General features: G+C 40.7%; 1 protein-coding gene across 3 annotated transcripts; it reads left to right on the top strand.

Moving 5' to 3' along the window:
- The first annotated feature begins 1,925 nt into the window (after positions 1-1,925).
- Positions 1,926-14,887, top strand: LOC120572891 (myelin protein zero-like protein 2). Of its 3 annotated transcripts, none has more exons than XR_005641506.1 (5): positions 1,926-2,029; positions 2,172-2,262; positions 3,476-3,739; positions 7,024-7,342; positions 8,616-8,836. XR_005641506.1 is itself a non-coding variant. In XM_039822405.1 (4 exons), the coding sequence occupies exons 2-4, from the start codon at positions 2,202-2,204 to the stop codon at positions 14,851-14,853; spliced, it is 423 nt and encodes a 140-aa protein (XP_039678339.1). In that variant the 5' UTR covers positions 1,926-2,029; positions 2,172-2,201; the 3' UTR covers positions 14,854-14,887. The 3 variants fall into 3 exon arrangements, 1 of the variants encoding a protein (XP_039678339.1); XR_005641505.1 differs by having other exon boundaries at positions 3,398-3,739; XM_039822405.1 differs by lacking the exons at positions 7,024-7,342; positions 8,616-8,836 and adding an exon at positions 14,834-14,887 and having other exon boundaries at positions 3,398-3,739.
- Positions 14,888-16,860: the final 1,973 nt, after the last annotated feature.

The following is a 16,860-nucleotide window of genomic DNA, read 5'->3' as shown; positions in this document are numbered from 1 at the left end:
CTCTCAGATCACTGGGAGCTAGCCTAGCCTAGCATACCTACAAGCTACATCCGATCCGAACCTCACTGTCTGCTGAACTTGCGCAGAAACATAAAAATAGACATGACCAGTTTTTTTTAATTGTTTTTGAAAACCATGAGGGAAAATCATTTAGACAATTTTAGCACAAATTATGAGATTATTTGCAGTTTTTTAATAATTCTTCAACAAATTATAATATATTAATTAATTAATATTTTTTGAGGAAATGTTTTGGGTGGGCCTGTTGAAAAGTGGGTGGGCCTAGGCCCGTCAGGCCCACCCATAACGCCGTGCCTGGTGTGCACTCTTCCCTACCAGCCCTAACTCTCTAGTCTTGCATAACTCAGGAATCTTACAGCCCAGCTACCTGTCATCACCGTTGGCATGCAAATGGAAACCCCCCAAGTGCCACTCCCCGCCACAGGTGCTGCAGTTTATTTTAATCAGCGTTGTAGCAGCACAGATCAGGGTGCAGTCATTTGTCACATGATCTTATAGTAGAAAGTTTAAAGGTCCCATGACATGGTGCTCTTTGAATGCTTTTGTCTTAGTGGTCCCCTAATACTGTATCTGAAGTGTCTTTTATATAGACTTTAGTGGTCCCCTAATACTGTATCTGAACTCTCTTTTATATAGACCTTAGTGGTCCCCTAATACTGTATCTGAAGTCTCTTTATATAGACCTTAGTGGTCCTCTAATACTGTATCTGAAGTCTCTTTTATATAGACCTTATTGGTCCCCTAATACTGTATCTGAAGTCTCTTTTATATAGACCTTAGTGGTCCCCTAATACTGTATCTGAAGTCTCTTTTATATAGACCTTAGTGGTCCCCTAATACTGTATCTGAAGTCTCTTTATATAGACCTTAGTGGTCCCCTAATACTGTATCTGAAGTCTCTTTTATATAGACCTTAGTGGTCTCCTAATACTGTATCTGAAGTCTCTTTTATATAGACATTAGTGGTCCCCTAATACTGTATCTGAAGTCTCTTTTATATAGACCTTAGTGGTCCCCTAATACTGTATCTGAAGTCTCTTTTATATAGACCTTAGTGGTCCCCTAATACTGTATCTGAAGTCTCTTTTATATAGACCTTAGTGGTCCCCTAATACTGTATCTGAAGTCTCTTTTATATAGACCTTAGTGGTCCCCTAATACTGTATCTGAAGTCTCTTTATATAGACCTTAGTGGTCCCCTAATACTGTATCTGAAGTCTCTTTTATATAGACCTTAGTGGTCCCCTAATACTGTATCTATTCAATTCAATTCAATTTTATTTATAGTATCAAATCATAACATAAGTTATCTCGAGACACTTTACAGATAGAGTAGGTCTAGACCACACTCTATAATTTACAAAGCCCCAACAATTCCAACAATTCCAGTAATTCCCTCAAGAGCAAGCAGTGCGACAGTGGCGAGGAAAAACTCCCTCTTGGGAAGAAACCTGGGACAGACCCAGGCTCTTGGTAGGCGGTGTCTGACGAGCCGGTTGGGGGTGTGATGAACAGTGGAGATAGTAGTCACATTAATAATGGAACAGTGACTGGATGTAGCGGGAAGCTGCAGGGTTCAGCAGGACGCAGCATGACATTGCAGGGCATCGCTGAGCTCAGCAGGGAGTGCAGCAGGACCACGGCGACAGCTGCAACCAGGATCTTGGTGCCAACGTTCTCCAAGGAAATACGCTGGGGGAAAAAACATAAGGACTCCGGGGAGTAAACTCCCCAGAAGCTAGGATTAGTAACAAGCATTTCTGGGACGGGCTGCACACAAATAGTAATAGTAATAGTAACAGTAATAGAAACAGTAATAGAAAGGGAGAGGAGAGAGCAGCTCAGTGTGTCAAAGGAAGGAAGTCCCCCGGCAGTCTAGAACTATAACAGCGTAACTATAACAGGTAACTAAGAGAGACAGAGAGAGAGAGAGAAAGAGAGAGAGCGTAGGAGAAAGAAAGAGGAAACGAAAGTGACTTCGGAGAACAGGAGGAGCTGGGGAGCTCAGGTGATTTATAAACTAACTCTCATTCTTTAATAGTGTCTTTGAACTTGTTAAACTTTAGTTTCATATTAAGTCTCAGACTCATTCTTTAATTTGGTCGTTCTTTAAATATCGATTTAAACTCTGACCTGTCTCTCTGACATAGATGAAGATGAGATAGCAGCAGATCCCTGTCATGGCGCATGGTCCTGGTCCATTGCTGCTGTTGTTGTCCCTTCTGTTTGGAGCAGCTTCTGGTAAAAATCAGCTTTTTAAAGATTCATGTATTTATTTCTTACCTGTGTGGTTATGATGTGTAATGTGAAAACACAGATAGTTTCACAGGAAATGTATAAATGTAGAGCCAAACAGGTATAACAGGTTAAGAGGCAAATTGTTTTGTACACGGAAGTTATTGTAAAAATACATTGTTATTGTATATACACAGAAACAACACACAGTAGAATGTTCTGATTGACCAATGTAGTAAGTAAAGGTTGTATTCAACTTTGTCAGTTACTTTAAAATCTAAATAATATCACTGTGTTTTTAACTGTGCAGTTTTAAAAAAGGGTGGAAGAAAGAGAATGAGGGGGAAGAGACAGAGAGAGTGTGTCTTTGTGTTTGTGTGTGTGTGTGTGTTTGTGTGTGTGTGTGTGTCTGTGCATCCCTCTCTCTGAGTCCTTTGATCAACCTGTAAATATTCTCTCCATTCTTGCTGAAAATGAGACTTAACTTATTTGACTACATCTCCTGATTTCAATCTGTTGTTATTCTTCAGCATGCATATATCAACTTCAGTGTGTGTGTGTGTGTGTGTGTTTGTGTGTGTGTAACTTAAATGTAGAATCTGTAGACACAGCAGTTTGACTGTAATACAGAATATAAAAGTGCTTTGACAGAGGAAACAAAAGCACATACAAGACACAAATATAAACAACAAATCAATGCACATACCTTTAACTCAACATTGTAATAGTGAAACCAAGTTGGGACAGATCTACATGACAGAATAACATCACGATTCCATGAACAAAATAAAAATAATGACGATAAAAAGATAAAAAAGTTCAAGACATTTCAGGTTACAGACACACTAAATCACTAAACAAACTGAAGCACAGATCCTCATCCTTCCTTTGAGAATAAAAGGAGTAAAATCCTACCTACTATTGACTTTCGACCTCCCCCCACTGGGACCAGAGCTCACACAGCGTCTACCGTTAGTGTCATTAATACATTGGAATACATACATATTACAGTGCTTTACTTTTTCATGAGAACAGGCTGAAGTGGGACACTAAAGAGGCCTTCTGCAGTGTCCTGGCCGGGGAGTCCTTTTGAAATGGAATGACTTTTTATTATACATTATTGATTATTATTGTTTTTTAGACCGGATTAAGGTGGTGACAGTGCATCCTGGAGATAATGTCACTCTGAACTGTACGGCTCCTGATCACTCCATCATAGCTGTAGTGTGGACCAGATCTGACCTGGAGCCAGAGTACGTCCTCTATTACAGCGATGAACACCTGGATCCAACCAAACAGCATCCATCCTTTAAGGACAGGGTGGACCTGGTGGACAGAGATCTGAAGGACGGAGACGTGTCTTTAATTCTGAAGAATGTGAGCAGCAACGACAACGGAACATACGAGTGTCGAGTCGCATCAAAAAGAACCGACCTTGACTCTGAGCCAATCACTATCATCCGACTGCAGGTTACAGACTCAGGTGAGTGAGTCTCTCTCAGTGTTTGTTTTTCTTCTGTGTAGCATGTTGTAGCCCAAGACTTTCCCCTGAACAGGTTCATAGGACATTGTACCAAATTTTAAGCACACAAATTTGTATGAAATCCTACAAAATTGGTCACGTGACGCCGGCTACAAAGCTACGTGAGCTGTCAGCCAAATCAGAGGCCGTTGGTAGTTGAGTTAAGCCAGGGCCGTACTGGGACTGAAATTCAGCCCGGGACTTTAAGATGGAGAGGCCTTTTACGCGAGTGCCCTTGGTGCACGAGCAGAAGGATTTTTTGCAGTTATTTTAATTCTAATCGTGTTTTTATGGTATAAAGAGAATCAGATTACGCTGAAGACCTTCAAGAAACTTTAGGATGACACCTGCCTCCTCAGGTTGTATAAGCAAGTCACCACTGCACTGAACACAACCAGGTCAGCAAAACCTAATCTCCAACACATAAGTCACAGTATACTGCTAACTACCAGCATGTCATGTCATGTCGGTTGGAGAGTGATGGACCCTGCCTCTGCTTACTGATTGTGCAGCTACATATGCATGAGAAGAACATCAGTTATAAATATGACTAAGAATAAAACATTTTCTAATTCAATCTGTGCTTCAGTCAAGTTATTATCTAGTATGTGGAACTATTGGCATTTTATCCTATATGTAAATATCTGATTGATTGATATGCCTAATATGATTGCCTAGCCAGCCCTGCACACTGCCCCTCTACCTGTCTGTTTCCTTCTCTTCCTCTCTCCTCCTCCTCCTCTCTCCTCCTGATGAGAGTGTATGTGTGCAACAATAGAAAATAAAAACAATTAGCTTATCAAAGCAAAAATTTGGAGACAGAAACAACTCAGGTATACAGGCCTAAAACTCCTAAAAACCTAAAACTGTCCTACCTCACATCACCAAATCCAAACCTGACTGAAGTAAACTCTTTTTTCCGCGCCTTAAGTTTGAGCCAATCGGATGTCAGGAAAAACGAGGATCAGTCCAAGTTAGGAGGGGCCGCTCGTATCCCCCCTCAATATTGAAAGTATTGGTTTGGCCTGGCCTGAAACACACACAAGGCTCGTTCAAGATGAAGTGCGCCTCGCCTGTAAAGTAGACGAGAGCAGGCGGCAGCAGCAGGGGGCGGTGACAAAAGTCCGCTCTCAAATCGGACAGTTTTCCAGCTGATTCCAGCAGCTGACAGCAGCCTTCAGGCTCAACAGGAAGTGACACAAACACTGTGGTCCGAATTCCGATTTAATAAAATGTTATCAGACCCATATATCAGCTCCTACACAGTCTCCAGTTGATTTTATTATGACAGAGTAGCTGTCAGAATGCTCTACATGCAATCTGTTGCTGATTTTAATTAACAACAGACTGTAGATGATCCGTAACCTGAACAGATTTAGTCTCTCTGACTTCTAAACGTAACTATCAGCCACACAACAGGTGTTCTGTACAGAATAAGCCTTTAAATCAGAAAAATAGCAGTTAAAATCCCTCCGATTCAAAATCAATGAAAAGTTTATATAAAACGTCGTCATGTTGAGTCGATTCTGAACCAATCAGCTGTTCGATCAGCTGAGAGACCGGCGTTTCCCAGCATGCCCTGGGTCCCCTGCGTCCCCCCGGCTCTTGCAGTTGGTGAAAAGCAACTGCGCTTACCTGTGCCTAAACTGCGAACTCGCGCCTTTGGTCTCGTGAGATTATCGTTGCCCACGTGTGCATGACGTCAGAGCAAGTCGGGATCAAGTCGGACACAAATCTAACCGGCATGCAACGGGCGGCGATCGCCGGTGATCGATTCTGCGCAGATCTGCGCAGATCTGGCTCATCTTGAACGAGCCTACAGACACAGCGCTGCGCTGTAGCTGAACGGCCGGCCAGGCCGGTCGCGTATGAAAGAAAAAAAAAAAAAATTTATTGAAAAATGTAAAAAACGTATTAAACACCGGCCGGTTCGGCCTGAAATGGACCGGCCGTTCGGGATTGTTCCCGGTATTCCCGATGGCCAATCCGCCCCTGAGTTAAGCTGAGAAAAAGTGAGCATCATGTGGCGACAACAGTTATTGAAACACTCCCGGGACATGAACACCTGTTTCCTGGGTGAAAGTCTTGTGTTTTCTCCTTAACTTCTTCAGGACATGAACACCTGTTTCCTGGGTGAAAGTCTTGTGTTGTCTCCTTAACTTCTTCAGGACATGAACACCTGTTTCCTGGGTGAAAGTCTTGTGTTGTCTCCTTAACTTCTTCAGGACATGAACACCTGTTTCCTGGGTGAAAGTCTTGTGTTGTCTCCTTAACTTCTTCAGGACATGAACACCTGTTTCCTGGGTGAAACTCTAGTGTTTTCTCCTTAACTTCTTCAGAACATGAACACCTGTTTCCTGGGTGAAAGTCTTGTGTTTTCTCCTTAACTTCTTCAGGACATGAACACCTGTTTCCTGGGTGAAAGTCTTGTGTTTTCTCCTTAACTTCTTCAGGACATGAACACCTGTTTCCTGGGTGAAACTCTAGTGTTTTCTCCTTAACTTCTTCAAAAAACAAACACCTTTTTCCCGGGTGAAAGTTTTTTTTTTCTTCTCCTCTTTTTCCCCAAAACCCCCCCCCCCCCCCCCGTGAAAGTTTTTTTTTTTTTTTTTTTTTTTTTAACCCCCCTTTTTTGGGTGAAACTCTAGTGTTTTCTCCTTAACTTCTTCAGAACATGAACACCTGTTTCCTGGGTGAAAGTCTTGTGTTTTCTCCTTAACTTCTTCAGGACATGAACACCCGTTTCCTGGGTGAAAGTCTTGTGTTTTCTCCTTAACTTCTTCCAGGACATGAACACCTGTTTCCTGGGTGAAAGTCTTGTGTTGTCTCCTTAACTTCTTCAGGACATGAACACCTGTTTCCTGGGTGAAAGTCTTGTGTTTTCTCCTTAACTTCTTCAGGACATGAACACCTGTTTCCTGGGTGAAAGTCCTGTGTTGTCCCTTTCATTTCTTCCAGGAAATGAACTCTGCTCCCCCTCTTGAAAGCCCTGTGTTTTAGGAATCAAACATCCCCCCTGATCTCCTCCCTACGAGGATCTTCATGCTCTAAAGCAGTCAATGTGCTAAATACATGGAATACATATGAGTTACAGGGCTTAACTTTTCATAGCTATATGTACGAACGCTTCATGAGAACAGGCTGTGTAGCTGCAGTTTCAAACAGCAATCAGGAATACTCAAGAGAGGAAGAAGGCTCCTCCACTATCTTGATATTTCCTGACTTTTGTGTTTTTTCATCTTTAGATTCAAACAGAAAAAACAAAATGAAGGATGTCCCTGAGGATGGAAACTCCTCTCCTGTAGGCCAATACGGTAGACTGGCAGCAGGTGTTCCAGTGGGACTGATTCTTGTAGCTGTTGTTGCAGTGGTTGGTGTCCTGATATATAGAAGACGTAGGGACAATAGACCAGAACCGCCTCCAACGAGAGAATCCATTCCTCTACAAAGTTCCAGACCTCGTGTGTGAGGTCATGTGTAAATCTGTAGTAATTTCTCCCTTCAAAAACCCCATGTACTTTTTTCACTTACTTTAAAGACACCAATAATGTCTCCCCTATCATGGTGGAGGGCAGACCCGTCGCTAGACCTCAGTCTTAAGGGGGGCACATGAAATACATGGGGGGGCACAATTATTATTGGCGTACAGTACGTATATGTATAATAATCATATACTCTTGTTATACTATTCGCACGTAATCATCACGTTAAACATAACCAACAGCAATATGACCAGGTAACCTATATAGCCTACAACACATTACATAGAAGAAATGTTTTGAATATCCATAAAACACTTGACTATACAACATATTAGATGTAACACCAGAAGCATCTCTCAAACATTGCATTTTAAAGCAGTCAACAGAAGGATATGCATTGCTATGCATGTGCTATGAGACACACACACGCACACACACACACACACACACACACACAGAGACTTTGAACCTACCGGTACTTTGAGTGGAGGCAGCCTGTCCTCTCTCCAGTCCCTCCTGTCATTTGAAGTTGCATGCTTATTTAAGCCCTTGTCTGTAAATCTTAAACCCCTTAATGAAGAAGGTCGTGTCCGATGATACAGATGTGAATTTCCTGCAGGCATAACAAAATGCGGAGTCCTTTTCCACCGAGTAGCCTACGCAAGCCAGTCTCTGTTCAAATGCCAGCTACAGCTACGTTTTTTTTTTAACCAAACATTTTGACTGGATATTTCCTCAACACAACCTGTTTGGGTTTGTCCATCACACCCCCTGATTCAACAGTTAGTTGTGGCCCAAATGCTGCCCCAGTCGCAGTTGCACTTGACCTGCAGGTCCTGCCAGGCCCAGGGTCGGGCTCCACGGAGCTACTAGCATCAGGCTCAGACTGTCGTCCAGGGGCTCCTTCTCCAACGACAACATCAGGAGGCGTCGGTGCCGTATCCAATTTGGCAGAGGAGAATGTTGGTGGGCTTTTCAACCACTTACCATCACGAACTGAAGCGAGTAAGCCGGCGAAAACTCATCCAGCTTTCAAAAATGTGCGGTAACTGTTGAGCAGCTACACTGACGTAGGCTACGTCGCGTCGTAGCCTAACTTTCTTTTTAGTAAGGCCGTGATAGGCTGTTGCAGTGTAGATTCCCATCAATCAAACAAAAATCACACCATTGTTTATTTATATTTATAATGTTTTAATGATAAAGAATGCAACATTAATGCAACACAAAATTAGCAACTATGATAATATAAAATTAAAGTAATTTTTTTAAGAGATCTGTGCCTCAAGTGGGGGGGGGCACAAGCATTTTTGGGGGCGGGCCCGGCCCCCTATGGCCCGCCCATAGCGACGGGTATGGTGGAGGGGTCTGTGTATCTGAGTCTGGGATCTCTATTATCTGGAGCTCTGAGTCCTGTAGGGCAGGGGTGTCAAACTCAAGTTCACTCAGGCCCAGTGGTGGAATGTAACAAAGTACAAATACTTCGTCACTGTACTTAACGTAACCTTCACGTATCTGTACTTTACTTAAGTACAATCAATAGTGCATACTTTTGACTTTTACTTCGTTACATTTTGCAGCAATTATCTATATTTCCTACTCCACTACATTTCTACAATGTTCCGTTACATTTTCTGATCAGTTGTATCCTCTGCCAAAACGTCTTCCTGACCGTCTCACCAGTCTGCAGGGAAGCTCCCTCCCCCACCCAACCCCCCCTCTCCCCCCCCTTCCCCCTTTTATTTTATATTCCCACTCCCCCCCCCCCCCCCCCCCCTCTCCTTCTTCCTTTTTTTTCCCTTCTCTTTTTTTTTATTTTTTTTTTTTTTTTTTTTTTTTCCCCCTCCCTCCCCCCCCCCCCCCCCCCCCCTCTGATCAATTGATCATAAATATGTGTCTCATCTCGCTGTCCCTGGGAAATAATGCAAAGTCGAGCTTCATGCTTTCTGACCTACGCTGTACATAAACCTAGAACCAGATGGTAAGCCCAATTACATCAACCTAAAACTAACTTAATTGAAATGCTACAGCCCGTACTGTTTTTTTTTACATATAGACATTACGATAAATCGTTATGCAAGTACTTTTACTTTTAATACTTAGTACTTTACTTAAGTACATTTAAAATCAGGTACTTTTTACTTTTACTTAAGTAGGTTTGTCATAGTGGTACTTCTACTTTTACTAAAGTAAACATGTCTCTGGTTATTTGTACTTTTACTTAAGTACTGAGATTCAGTACTTCCTCCACCACTGCTTCCATCCATCTTCGTCCGCTGATCCGGTTTACTGACATGCTTTCATTTAATCAAAAAAGTTAAATATCTTTGGATTTATTGTTGCATGTCTCATATAGCTTTCTCCCATGCAGTTTGATTGCTATATAACCCTAAAAAAGTCAGCACATTCTTTTAAAAGCAGGCTCCCACACAGCTGGGTGTGGTTAAAGGTGACTTTCACAGCCTGACTATTGGGAATTTCTGACACTCAAAGTCAGCAAATCTGCCAAAATCTGTTACCTGACCTTTTTGTTGTGGTGCACAACTAGTTGGGCCAAAATCTGTTGTGAACCTAAATTGATATGCGGCCGGATAAAAATTTACAAGGGGCCGGATTTGGCCCCCGGGCCTTGAGTTTGACACATGTGCTGTAGGGTCTCCCATGGTAAGATGGTCCCAGACGAGGGTCAGACAGAGAGAGATTTATTTCAAAAGTCCACCTTTTAAGAATGCCCTTAATCATTTATTTTGTAGATTTGTATTAGTCCTTTGTGGTTGTTTTATTGATAATGCTTCTTCTAGAAGTGTTATGTTGTTTTGAGCTTCATCAGTCATCATCAAGTGACAGAGTCCTGTCTGTTCTAAGGGTGTTTTAAGAGCACTTAATTTGTAAAATTGAGAAGTGAAATGAATCTACAACGAATGGGAGTAACACGTTTTAACAGTGTTCTGAATAGGAATACATATACATAATGTGCACAATTCATAAAGCAGGTTGTGAAGTGGGTTTTATTTGCTTCTACCTGTGTTTACTTACTGCCTCTTTTGAACAATTGAACTGCATGTTTGATAAATCTCAGTCCATCAGGTCTATATTTTGATCTGGTTTATCTTATTGGAGCTGCTCCTGAATCACTGCATATTAAAGAATGACTTGTCTGGGTCACTGTCCTCTACCCACCAAAGCACCCATGATATTGCCATCAACTCTGCTGGGAATACTGAAATCAGATCTGAAACTATGTCCCTTTTTTATTCTTAATTCAGGGATGGTTACTCCAAATGCCACGTTCCCTCTCTCTGAGTCCTTTGGTTCGTCTCTATGCATCTGTAAATATTACCTATTCTTGCTGGGAATGAGACTTAACTTTTTTGACTACATCTCCTGATTTTTATCTTTTGTTATTGTTCAGCATGCATACATCTACTTCAGGTTCTGGGATTAGCCATGATGGTCACCGATTAACAGACTTGAGGGCACACATTAATATTAATAATACCAATGTCAGATTCAAAAGGATCGCCTATTTTATTTTATATTCAGTTACTGTTAACTGACACATCACATAAGAATTCTACTACTAACCAACTATTACTATACCTCTGATGTGATTCCCTAAACTGTCATCACAGCCAGCAAGTGAAAAAATACCTCCAGGCGACTCCTATTATTTACACTCTCCATCCTACACACATCACTCCTGTTCTCTACACACTACATTGGCTCCCTGTGTGTTTTAGAATTTATTTCATGATTTTATTTTTTAAACATTTTATTGTTTGTTTTCAAGGCCTTAAATGGCCTGACCATTTGTCCGAGATCTTAACGCTGTGTGAGCCAAACGGTGAGGTGATCTGCCCGGAGACTCTGGGTATAGACTGATATATGCACTATTACAGATGTAGCTCTTTTTAGATCCAAACTCAAAACCTATTTCTTTAGAATGGCTTTTAATACGTAGTAGTGGTGTGACAATTTCCCTCTCTCCCTCCTGTTTCTTTCTAATCTTTTCTGATTTTACTGTTTCCTATGTTTCATTATTTTTATTGTATGATATGTTGTTATATTCTTGGTTCCTGATGTGAAGCACTTTCGATACCTGCTGGTTGCTGTGATGTATAAATGAATGTTGATTGAGTGATTGATCGAATCATTCTATTTTAGAAGTCCCAGAGTAGAGGTAGAAAACTGTGGGCTTATTTTGACTTTGGTATAGGTTACCCTCTGATATTTGCACTTTTTTTTAAATTTAACAGCTTTTTATGCATGGTAGAGATGTGACTTTTTCCTTTATTCTTCCTATTTTTATGTAACCTTTTCTGATTTTACTGTATGTTATGTTTGTATTATTGTTCCATGATGTGAAGCACTTTGGATACCTGCTGGTTGCTGGAAAGGGCTATATGAATACATGTTGATTGATTTTAAAAATAAACACCTTTTTGATGCTTTTTCTGACAATTATATTCCTTTCCTCAACACTTTTGATGCTTTCTTTCTGTGTTTTTGTCACTTCTTTTATGTTTTTGATGCTTTTTATGCCCAACCACCAAGTTATTACCACTAGGTTTACACTTTATTTTTGGACTTCATGGACAATAATCCTCATTTGTAGGAAATGCTACCTAATCTTTGAGTAAAAAAACTAAAATGATGAAATATTTAGACTTAGATATTAGAGAAACGTATGTTGATGGATAATCAGAGACTTCAAAGAGTCAAAGTTTTGTCAGAATACAGTTTTGAAACAGTTTCATTTTTTCTGAAATGCCAAAACTTGAAGAAAACAAAAAAATTCAATAAAAGTAGTGATTTCTTGCAAAGAGCTTTGAACGGAATCCGTCAAATTTTTGCGTAATATTTCTGATGTTGAGATTTTGAAAAGGGGTCGAATAGGACCCGAGGATAACATGAGGGTTAACATTTATGTAAACAGGTAATCTTAATTAGACACAATGTCTCATTCTCAAGAGAGACTTGTTTGCGACAATACCACTACAATCAGTTATAGACAGACAGGTTGAAATATCTCTGATATATCTCTCTAAACATACTTCAACTGTTTACACTTCCCTCCCTGGGAATATGTGTCTTCGTTAGATCGCATTTGATAACCAGGGGCAAGACACACACACACACACAGGTTTGTGGCACTATCTTTGTGGGGACCCATCATGGACATAATGCATTCACCTAGCCCCTTACCCTAACCCTAACCATCACAACTAAATGCCTAACCTTAACCCTTACCCTAACCCTCACCCTAACCATGACTTAATTCTATTGATAATCCTAAAACTAAGTCTTAACCCTCAAACAGCCCTTTAAACTTATGGAGTCCAGCATTTTGACCCCACAAAGCTGTCGGTATACTGGACTCTCGGGTTTTGGACCCCACGAATATAGTTTAACAAACACACACACACACCTGATCATACCAATCGTATCAAGTTAGATTTGTCATTAACTGAGTGTACTCATTACAGTTATTTTACTGCTCCGACGCCAGTGTCTGAAATCTGTTTTTCATTGTTTTCATTTAGATCATCAAGGCTATAAATACATATTTGATCTCTCGATGGGTTAGCAAAATAAAACGTACAGGAGGCCATCGCTTCATGCAATATTAGTATTTGTTGGCTGTTGAATTCATGTCCTCAAGGAAGCTTAACTAAACTGTAACTCTGAAAGTGAGGTTTGCATGTCTGGGCTTGTCCTGTTATCAGATATGTGTTGATGTACTGTAGAGAGCATTAATTAGGATGTGGTTTAAAATCGTTCAAAGCACAATACCCCACTGTCTGTCTGACTAATGGTGTGGTTAAAGGTGAAAAGTGCCTTTTATTGTCATTCCATAAGCATACACAGATACATGGAATTTGGCCTTGTGCTTTAACCTAAAATATGCTACATGTTTTTGCTGGTTTTGCCACTTCCTGTGTTGGTGATACACAGTGATAAGAATATAAGACAACAGGTCACTCAGGTTTCACAGCACAGCAAACAAAACACTGACTGCGTGTTTGCTTTAAAGAAACATGAATCTGTTTCTAGTTGTGTTCCCTGCTGTAATCACAGGGAGCAGCATCCTCCTGCTCTTCCCACAATCTTTAGTAATGTATTTTAATGTGGTTATACCTTGTGAAGCACTTTGTGATTTTTATCTGCTCTATAAATAAACTTTACTTCCTTACTTACTTACTTACTAGTAAGCAATCAAACACACACAGCAGTTTGCATCATTTACAAATAGCTGACATTGGCGGAAATAGAGGAAAATAAATACGAGCTGTTACAGTTCAAAGTGCTTTTTGTTTAAGACAGTGTGACATTGAATGAATGTATTGTTTGAACTCATTGCTAAAGACAATAAAGCATGGTTTCCTTTCTGTGAATTTACACGTATGGAATTTGGCCATTTGAAAAGCATGATTAAACATACTGTATATAATCATGAATATGTTCCATGTATTCTTTTCCAGGGCCTGAAACAATTCCTTCAAGCAAGACAAAACTCTCATTAATATTCTCAGTAACCAAAGCTCATAGCTTTTGACATAATATCTTCACAACTGGGCATAAAATTATGCATTAACTTCATGCCCAGAAATTACATTTTACATCAATGTCTATTCTTTGTCCATTTATGGTTCCTGTGTGTACTGCAGATGCTCAGGCTGAACTCAAACTGTTGATATACTAGGGGCCCCTCTTGTGGCGGCTTGTGAAAACATTGCAGTGTCTCTGTGGTAATTGTTCGTTCCAAGGTTCCAAGTTCATGAAAGGAAACCTGTGCTATTGGCATGACCTACTTTCTTGCCCTCATGTTGGTCATCTTAAAATGTTGTGTTCAGCACTCTGCCAACCAAGCTAGCTAGCTTTCACTAGCGTTAACTGGTAACTTGGGAGTGTGCCTATGTACCCATAGTTCTGTGTTCCCATAGCTCTATGTTCCCATAGCTCTATGTTCCCATAGCTCTATGTTCCCACATTTCTAAGATTATTTTCAAAATTAGGCCCTATGTTCCCCATTTCCTTTATCATAAAGTTGTATCAGATTTTATCCCCCTTTCTCTCAATTGGAGTTAAGGTTAGGGGTTAACCATAACCCTAATCCTAACGCTAATTTTAAGAAAAATCTTAGAAATGTGGGAACATAGGGCTTTGGAAACATAAGGCTGTGGGAATATAGGGCCTACTTTTCAGTGAAAAACAAATCTTAGAAATGTGGGGACATTGGGCTGTGGGATCATTGGGCTGTGGGAACATAGGGCTTTGGGAACATTGGGCTGTGGGAATATAGACCTGACCCCGGTAACTTTAGGGAAAGTCTGCACATTTTCTGTTCTGCCATATGCAGATGAAAGGCACTACTACCCGCAGGTCGGACGTATTCATCAGCAATCAGCTAGCCCATTACCAACGAAATCCGATGTTTAAAGAAATTATATTCACCATGTGTCAGCGAACAATAATGAACATTTTCTGCTTAATAGCTCAATAGCTTAAAAGAAACTTCTTTGCAGGCACTGATACAGTGAAGCTGAACAACTAATCGGTGTGATTTCTTTTACAGACGGGCTTGCCACCAATTAAACATCAATCATCCGCAAAGCCAATGACAAGGGCCTGTTTCTGTGTGAAGAGAGAATAAAAACTTGACATCTAAACCAACTTAAAAACATGAATCACGGCAGAATCTAAGGAACCATCTGCTACTAAGATAAGTTCAACATCTACAAGTCAAACTGTTGAGTTCCACTGGGAAGCGTCTTGCGTCCTCTACAGTTTCCGATCTACGGAGGACTCGAAACATTCAAGCTTCTTCTCAGATCAGCTTAGAAGTGATGCTCGATGGTGAGAGCAGTGATGACATCATCATAGTCATCATCCAATCCCTCCTCAGCCTGGGTGGGCGGGTCGTCACCACGGAGACAGGCAGGTAATTTCCTACAGTCAGAACAGGTCAGAAAGAAAATATTGATAATTGATTAGCTGTTGAAACAAATGTTTAGTTAGAAACAACTGCCAATCATCAACATTAGAGTGGTGGTATGAGATATATTGATGGATGGATTGATGGATTGATGGATTGATTGTAAGTAAATGATTCAGAGTGTTACCTGCTGCCCTGTGTCGATATAAAGACACCATGATGAAAGTGGAGATGCAGTACGGACAGAACACCACCAGGTGGCAGACCAGTCTGAACACAAGGCGATCTGAGGCTGAGGGTGGAGCTGAGGTTGGTCAGAGCAGTTTAAACCACCATTTCCTCTGTGGAGGGGGGGGGGGGTGCAGCAACCGTGTGGTTTCTCCTCCTGCAGTTGATCGGACAGTTAGTCTCTAGTTAGTTTATAATTGCAGAGATGAACGTTGTTGGCTTGTGATGAAATATTCTTAATGAAGATATTTTCCATATATGTTGTCAGATCATAGTTGTCATTTACTTGAAGATAGACTTTGTCTTTGTATCTAAAAGCATTGCATGTATTGATATGAACACTCACTCATGCTCTTGTTTTCCATTTATTATACCATCTAGTGTGTTAAGAAGGAAGTGAATTTACAAACCTCTGTAGCTCGCTGCTCATCTCTGTTGCAGGATACAATAGTTGCTTCTAGCATCAACACACCCTACCACTGCATTCTGGGTAATGTAGGCACCACGTTTTAACAAGACATAAGAATGTGTAGAATAAAAAAAGACAATATCTCTCATTCTGCTGCATCGATTTTGATCCTTTTTTTTGTAAAAACTGTCTATCTTAAGTCCAACAGTGTTAAAGCAGTACAATAGCTACGCCCACTTCTTTTAAACAGTTTATGCTGCTGAGAAGGTGATTGGCTGCAATCTGCCGTCCCTCCAAGACCTGTATCTCTCCAGCTGGCCTCGCCTTGTACCAAACATTACATGTCACATTAACGCAAATCTTTTGCACATTTCTTATTTTAACCACAAATGTTAATTTGACCGCAGGAAAGCACCAAGGCACATTACTTCTATGTGAAAACCTGATTTGATTTTTGATGTGCAGTTTGATAGCGTGCAGCTACACAGTTTATTTTAGTCTCTTTCTGACCACATTTCAGTGGTTGAAACAGAAACATGCTGTCAGGCATGCAGGTATGAAATCCCCGTCTGTTCACTTCCTCTCAACTAAACCGCGGCCATCTACGGTAATATGCAGCTTGTTTTTTTAAAAATCATCGTCAAGTCATTTACTTTATTAATCACTCACAGATTTAAAATACATATCTTCAACCTTTGTGGAAAGGTAACTTTCACCTCAGGCATCAAAACAATGAACACACACAAGTGTTGCATTTTATTAATGTTAATTTACATTCAGGTGTGGGTCGGTTAACTTTCATCTCAACGTTATCTGTTGGTTTTTATTCTCTTCACTTTGTTTAAACAAACGTTTTTTTTCTCACACTGTTAAAACTACTAACCCTGTTTGTCACACTGTGGAGGAAACCGCAACACTGAGCCACAGACACAGAGGAAGGAGGAGGGTTTACTTGATGCTATGACTATGAAGTGAACAAAGAGTAAACATCATTTCACCAACTGTTAGGATGGAGGACACGTCTCTACTC

The sequence above is a fragment of the Perca fluviatilis genome, chromosome 14 (genome assembly GCF_010015445.1).
Source record: "Perca fluviatilis chromosome 14, GENO_Pfluv_1.0, whole genome shotgun sequence".
Classification (NCBI taxonomy): Eukaryota; Metazoa; Chordata; class Actinopteri; order Perciformes; family Percidae; genus Perca; species Perca fluviatilis.
Note: the sequence above shows the minus strand (reverse complement) of the source record. Positions and strands in the feature narration are given on the sequence as shown.